At 41.1% G+C, this 7,983-nt stretch overlaps 1 protein-coding gene across 2 annotated transcripts in view; it reads left to right on the top strand.

The window, feature by feature from the left end:
• Nucleotides 1-673: 673 nt before the first annotated feature.
• LOC120571306 (ephrin type-A receptor 7-like) overlaps nucleotides 674-7,983 on the top strand; it is a 150,308-nt gene continuing 142,998 nt past the window's right edge. The window contains exon 1 of one of the 2 annotated variants that reach the window (XM_039820190.1): nucleotides 674-896. In XM_039820190.1, the coding sequence (XP_039676124.1) occupies nucleotides 818-896 (79 nt within the window). In that variant the 5' untranslated portion in view covers nucleotides 674-817. The remainder of the gene's footprint in view (nucleotides 897-7,983) is intronic. The other variant, XM_039820189.1, reaches the window with a different exon arrangement.

Genomic DNA, 7,983 nt, shown 5'->3' with positions numbered 1-7,983 from the left:
GGTAGTGGTCTGTCACTTTGGTATTATTACTGGGAGGTACTGTTTGTAATGTATTTCTACAATGTCTTTCGTATTCATTTGAATTTCTACAAATCTATTTCCAGATTTTTTTCAGATTTCTTCATTAAGAAAAATCTATCTTTTATTACTTTATTTACACGTTTGTCCATATAAACAATAATTACAATTAAATTCAAATATATAATGGTCTTGACTTTTGGTGGTGTTGAGGTCACCCTTTTGTTACATTCAAATGACAGATTTTTATCTCAGTGCAAACCACTTAACTGAAATAATGACACTAAATTGAGGACCACCTGCAGCCCCCTAGGAACCCCATTGAATCCCACATTAGAACCACGCTACTGTAATGGTTAAATAAGTGCAGGACTCTGTGAACTGAGGAATATAATCCTCACTAAACTCTCTAATAACAGAGACGCTAGGTCCTGCTTTACCGAACCCCCTCGGCTTCCCATAAAGGAAAGTCTGTAGAAAAAGGCACTATATACTGGGACTGACTCTGTTGACTATTGTGGAAACACCTGGCGCGGAGTTTTCAGGTTGCAGCTCCTTGATAGGTCGACCCACCCGTACCCTCGACTCCACATCCCTCTTTATTGCGCTCGCCCGCTGTCAATCTCGTCTGTAAAACCCTCCCCCGAGATATCAAATAGGCCGTGTGGCTCCCGAGAACCTGCACTATTTGCCCAGACGGCATCCGCTCCACTCAAACACTGAGCGCGTCTCTGCTGCGGTGCGTTGCGCGCAGGCTGGAGAGAGATGACAAGAGTCCCGCGGAACTGGCCAGATAAACATGGATCTCCGTAAAACGCTGATTTCGGTGCTTTGGATATTATTGCTGAATCTAGAAGAAGACTGTCACGCCGAGGAAGGTATGTGAAAACGAGTGTTTCTTTTTAGTGTTATAAACCGGTCGCAGCAGCAGACAGCGTTGATCGACAGACAGATGTCCGCGGCGGAGATAGTTTGGCGTTTGTCCTGTGATGAGAAGCAGGTGCATTCAGTCCACTGATTGGAGGGCGTGATTAGTAGTGGAGTTTAAACGACTTAGTTTTATGTATTTTAAACAAACTGCACATGTGAAGGAGACTATCTTTTTGCCTGATTGTGGAAAGATGCGTCCCAAAAAGCTGACAGATTTACGTTATTTGTACTCCCAATAACCCGATCATGCGAACAAATATTGTTTATTTAAATTGTCAGATTTTGTGTCACTCAATTGCTTGTAAAACAAACTAGATAAACCTATCACTTAAGTACAATAGCTTATCAAAAACCTGTACAATTGATTATGATTATTTACATCCTTCACTCCAGCATTGTAGATTATGAACCAAAGAACTGGTTTGAATGAGTTGTTTAATGATTTAGTTGTAAAGACAAAAACTGAGTACGATAATTATTCTTACATCTCTGTTGCCATATAGTAGAGCCACTGTCTGCTTCAAAGTCAGTTTCTCTCAGGCACCCGTTCTTGTTAAAGAAATAAATCCCCGGTCTGTTGTCACAAAGATTTGGTGGGCTTTTGTCAAGGCATCTTTGTGCAACTGGTTTCTTTGTCTTTTGATACTCTGTCAATTCACTGATGCTGTGGCACTGACGACAGGATGCATTAGAGGCTGATGCCTCGCTGCTTATCCCACTGCATGCAACTCTCCTCCATTTCTCAGCAGCATTTCTATTCTAATAAAACGGCAGTTTTATTGTTCTCAATTATTTTCTTTTGTCTTTCCATCAGCATTAAACCAAGAATCCTTGGTAATGCAGGGGGAACACGATTCACTGAGGGTTGTATCAAGATGTAATGCTAGTGTGGGATCCAGATTTGGATTGCTTGCTTGTTTAATTGCCCCTGTGCATCTGCACTGAAGTGTGTCAGAGCGTGAGGGAGTTTGGAAGATACTGCTGTGGTCCAACAATTTACCGGCAGCCTGGCTGACTGCCACAGATAAATACTTCTGCTCTCACAAGTTAACAAAGATATTGTAAATCCATGTAACCTAAATCAGTGCAAACTAAGGCACAGCGCTGAATGTGTCCTTCTGACTGGCTGGCTCAGGTGAAGCCAGGAAAGTGTTCCTAATCAGTTCAGAGATTGTGAAGTCGAAAAGAACATAATGGCTTCAGAACCCAAGGCTCTTTTCCAAAGAGGAGCTTTCATTGGCAAGGTCTATACAGTAGCTGAGTGGATTTTGGATACACACGCATGCAAGTGCATGCAAACACATCATCGGCCAAACACCTACAGTAACACACACACATATATTATATATATATATATATATATATATATATATACTCCAGAAAAGTACATTTGGCACAATCCACAGCCATACATCATTGACACACATTAATGCACTCCTGGCACACACGCAACTCGGGATCAAATGCACACGCTCACTTGACACGTATATGTTGCACATACATACAAGCTTTCTCATGAAACATGCACACTTGTGCACAGACACATGGTGTGACATTTCCTGGCACTTAAGAGCCCTTTTGTGCATGCAGATACACTTGCACTTATGAGCACTCACACGCACAGATTTGCACGGACTCCTTGCCAGATTGATTTGGTTCCCTGGAATGCTGGGTAGCCGGTTTTGGATGCTAGCTTTTGTTTAATTGATGTTGTGAAAGCGATTAATTGCTGTGAAAGCAATGTGCTCCTGAAGGCTGGTACTGGCAGCAATTCTTCTTTCTGTTCATAAGGATTTGGGAGATAGAAAAAGCCCTGGAGAGAATTTCTCCTCTTTTTAAATTCTGTGCCATTATATCCATATTAAATGAGGCAATTCACCTACCTGTCTACATGTATTCTGTTAGTGTGAAGTGCCATTTGGGATTTTGAGAGTATCCGTTAAAACCTCATTATATTATATTACAGTATTTGTGGCCCTTTGTTCACTCATGACTCTTTTGCAGACTGTCCTTGTTTGTATTTTAATCCTTTAGTAGCTTTTATTCACAGTTTTTAATGTCAATTTTTTGTTAGTCTTTGCTCTTATTTCATTTCTCCTCTTGTGTCAACTGTGTTTTCCTGTGATGCATCTATATGAGACTGCATTTTTATGTTTTAGTTCTCCCTCCTTTGCGCTCTACTCTTCTTTCTGCCTTCCTGTTTTCCTTTGTTCTTTCCTCTCATATGTCATCCTCCTCATCTTCCTTTTCTCCCTCTCCTTCTCTCTTGTACATGCCTCCCGCATGCTGAGCTGACTTAGCAAATAGGACCGGGGGGGCTCCGTACAGGCAGAGCCGGGTGTCCACTATCCCACACCGGCACCTCACACACAGTCAATCTAGCCACTCCCCTGCCTCCCTTCAGGCCGCTTTTCTCATTCCCCACACCTCACCGCTAACACACCTTGGCATCTCATCGGGATCTCATTTACTTCCCTCTCTCCCTCCCTCTCTCCCTCCCTCTGCATCCATCCATTCTGCAGCAAGCTGAGAGAGCGAGAGAGAGAGGGCACAAGCTGGGTACGGAACAATAGAGGTGCAGTGATGGAGAGCAGCGGAGTGATTGAGAGCGAAAGAGTCTAACCTGTGGGGTTCATCTCGTTTGTGTGGCCGTAGCTTTGTTTGATGCCTTGTCATGTCAGAAACTCGGGGTGACTTGACAGCATTCAGCCTTATCACGCTGCTCTGTCTAAAGAACTTCTCAGGTCATGTGTAATTTCAAATTTACATTTTCCACCTCGATGCTTTTATACTATTAAACATGTCAGAAATCTGGAAAGACATATCCACCTGTAGTTGAAAAGTCTTTATTAGAAGTCTACAGTGCAGCAGCCCTCTCACAGCAGTGAACTGTTACTGTTAAGCCCAATCCTATTATAGTTCCACTGTGAAACAAATGTACTTTTAGGTTTCTTTCAGCATTTATCTTATCTTGAAGGTTGAAAGTGCTGTGAAGGACTCATGAAGCAAAATGACTTCTTATGATTGTAATCCAGCATAGTCTAATTTTGTAGCACACAGTTTATGTCCACTGCCAATGTTCAGTGTCAGTGCGGGAAGTCTTTTATTTAGCAAAGTGAAAGTTGTGGAGTTTTAGGTTGGTGGAAGGGTATGCAACATTTGCGCCAAAGACTGCAGCTTCTAATGCCATCTCAACGCACCCATTGACTCCATGTGTGAAGAGTCGCTGTTTGTGTAACAGCTCAGCATATGACTGATCTCCGAACTTACTAGGAACTCTGATTCTTTTTTTCTTCTCTAGTTTCTCTCCTTTTCCTCTTGACTTTGCATGTTTATGAAGTGGAGTCATAAGGTCTTGGCATAAGCTCAATTTTTTTCGTTCAAGCTGAAACATTTTCAAATTGCTCGGTCGCTTCTTCACATTAATTTGCACTGCGCAGGAGGATTCTACTTCCACTTGAGTCTCCTCATTGACTTTATATGCAAGCCTCCACCACTAAAATCTACATTGTGTTCATTCTGAACCCTTAAAACCACATGTAATATTTCCCATGCTCACAATCTTTCTGCAAACATAAGCAGGCATTTTGGTTGTCTAACCTTAATCATATCCTAGCCACTGGTACACTTTCCATAACCATTTGATTACGGTAATTAATTCATGGTTTTGCATAATCATCCATTATCAACGTTTTCATTTTACGGTAAGGCAGAGGCAATCTGTAAATTTGAAATGAAAATGATTCACTCATTGTTATTTCTATAACTCCAGGGATATGCCTTTTTTTTAAACACCTGCTATATTGAGATGCAAAGCCTTGGCATTTCTGTTTACTGCTAATTTGAACGCAGCAAGTTACCATTCGTTATTAAGCTCATATATCACATGATTACTGAATCAGTAATAATGAAAATTAGTAAACCGCAATCTGACTAATGTGAATAATATTGGGTTTACCAGCAATTGCCAGAGTGGCAGAGGAGTAGCACTCCACCCAGGCTTCAATTGGGACTGATTGTCTGTGATTGATTGATATTTCTGCTCTGCTGCGACTGCTGGGCTTGATGCACTGGTCCATCTTCGGCTGGCAAGGACAGCCTCGGACCTGTGCGTGTTGGATCAGATGACTGTGACCTCTGTGAGTACGAACGGTCAAAGTGATTTGTGAAGATGGCAGGCGTAGCGCCGCGACATTCTCTTGTCGAGGCCTCGGGGACACTGTCATTTTCAGGAGGAGTGCGAAGGGTAGAGGCACAGGTGCGGTTAAGATGAATGAATAGAGGGAGGATTAGGGGGACGAGGAGTCTCATCCAAAAATTGATGCATTACAAGCAAAAAAGGGAGAAGAGGTGTGTCAGATTGAGGGGTGAGGAAAAAGTCAGGATGAATTGAAGCAGTAGCGAGGAACTGTGGATGTGACAGAAATCAAATTGGGGGTGGGGAGTAAGAGGAAGAGTGTACAAGATCACAGACCAAAGATTCCTATAACAAGTCAATGCAGCAGCAGCTCAGCCGGATCCTTATTTACCTCCCACTCCAATGGAACACATTGATTGAGACTGATAGATGAATTGTTTGTGTAAGAGAGAGTATGCGTATCTATTGGATCCCAATAGGGTCAACTGATTTCTTTTGTTCAGGGTAAGGACATTACTACAGCATTGGGCCTATTCTGCTGGATCGGCAAGAATGAGCCTTCAGAAAGGGTGGGAGGGACGTTGGGAGAGGGATAGAAAGAGCTGTGTGTGTGTGTGTGTGCGTGTGGCGTGTGCGCGTGCGCGCGCACATGTGGGATGAAAGATGGGGGTTTAGCAGGTGTTTCAGTCATATTGGACAGTGAGGAAGGGTTTCAGTGCAGCTGCCTGTGATAGACGAAGGAACTGTCGCATTTGGATAGTCATTTTATTTATGAATCTATGCTGAAACATCTTCAGCTGCCGCTATGACAGCCTCTGTGTACTGTATGAGTTCTTCACATACTTGCATCCATGTTTCCAAGAATCTTAGAATATAGAAGGCATTTTTTGCACCTTTTTTTTCTTTTGTCTATTTGGAGAAGCATCCTTACAATTTGCAGCTTTAGGAAGAGTTAAATCAGTGAAAACAAACTGCCTTCTGCTCAATGCATAAATACAATTTAAAAAGTAAGATAATGCTCACAGCACAAAATTAATATTTAATATAATTTGTCAGGTAAAAATGTCAAACTTCCCAAATATTAATTGCTGTTTTATATCATTGTAAATTGAATTGATTCATAGAATATTATTGTGTATATATAGTGATAATGAGTTTACTTGAGATATTTTGAACACACTGTAAATGCGCACACTCAATCAATAAAATTAGGTCTGCAACCAATGATTATTTTAATCAATAAATCTGCAGATTATTTCTTTGGTTAGTCGTTTGGTCTAATGGTTCAGCTTCACAAATAGAATTTAACCCTTTTACTTAACACATTTAGGTATCCAGCTCAGCTCCATCATCATATAACACAGAGAAGTGTGTAGCTGAAGCATGTTTGTTTCATATAAATAAGAGAGCAACAATGATCATCTATCGTTGCATACTGTATGTGAAGAGTAGAGGAAAGAAGTCTTAAAGGTCCAGTGTGTAATGTGTTTAGGTGTTCATTATCGAAATCTGTGTTGCCCGTTCACAAACTTGTTCTTTTGAATATGAATACATGAATATTTACCACCACCATCAATTCCAAGTATTCCTTTTGGCTTGAAATTTTACATTTGCATTATTATTCCATATTCATGTTCATCTTGAAATACGTTAGCCGGTAAGGGACATACAGGATATACTGCTCCGCCTAAACTCACAGGTGCTGCTAATGCTGCTAATGGGTATCGTAGCTTCCCGGCCCCGGCAAGTTTGAAGAAGGAAACGTGGAGGACCACACGTATTCAAAATCCAAATTTCAGGAACAGGAGTCTTCTTCTTCGCCCAGAAAAAGAAAAAGGATATTGAAAAGAGCAAGAGACCGGCTTTTTGAAGCGTGAAGGCTACCGTAGCTGTAAAACGTACTTTGAACTGCGGGGTGCGAGAGAGTTGATTGCGATATATGATCTCAACGCTAGATGGGAGAAATTCCTACACATTGGACCTTTACAGCCCACAATGTAGCAACAACACAAGCTGCTTTTAGCAAATGCACTTGTGCTTTCATTCCGGAGCCTTATACGTTATAAACATCTCAAGGGACTGCTCTCTAAAGGTTCTTCAAAAGTTATATCCCAAAAAAAAAAAAAAAAAATCCATATATATATATATATATATATATATATATATATATATATATATATATATATAGCTGGAATGAAATTACATAGAAACGTCTCCCACCACCCACACCACCAGCATCCTGGAGTTAAAACATCGTTTTGCCTGATTTTGAAACGGACGTCTCAAACACATTATTCATCTTTGCTACTTTTGTTGGGATACTAATGGATTAGAGGAGTTTCTGTTGGCAAGCTTTTCAGTCCTGAGGCGTCTAAAGTTGATAAATGTCATTGGTGTGTATTTGTGCGGAGCTGTGCTCTTGGCAGAAGTTTCTGATCAGGGTGTTTTTGCATTGAGAGTAAACACTAACTGCATTAATGCGAGGCTTGATGTGGGTGGGCATGTTGGGAATTGAACTGACAACTCGGCGGAGCTCAGTCAGTCTACCACCCTCATACTGCCAGTATTTCATTTTATTTCCTTGTTTTCCGATGGTGAAAACCGAAAACTCCCACTCATTAAGACTTAAGGTTGAAAAACTGATTTGAGGATAGATTTATTGAGGCAAACAGGACTTCAAGACTTTTTCCATTCCTTCTGTGAAGGAAGATTTGGCTCCCCAGATCCCGCTTGATTTGGCCAGTTTTTCCTATTTCTTTGTTCGCCTGATCCTGAATGTTATTGTGAACTTCAAGTAATGAATGTGACTCGAAAGACGCCTCAAATTTGCTCTTCTTAATGCAGTTTTGACCATGCACACTCTCATGCATCAATTTCTTTTGAATCAAGAAATGGCT

The sequence above is a fragment of the Perca fluviatilis genome, chromosome 13 (assembly GCF_010015445.1).
Source record: "Perca fluviatilis chromosome 13, GENO_Pfluv_1.0, whole genome shotgun sequence".
Classification (NCBI taxonomy): Eukaryota; Metazoa; Chordata; class Actinopteri; order Perciformes; family Percidae; genus Perca; species Perca fluviatilis.
The sequence above is the reverse complement of the archived record's forward strand: the minus strand, read 5'-3'. Positions and strand labels throughout refer to the sequence as shown.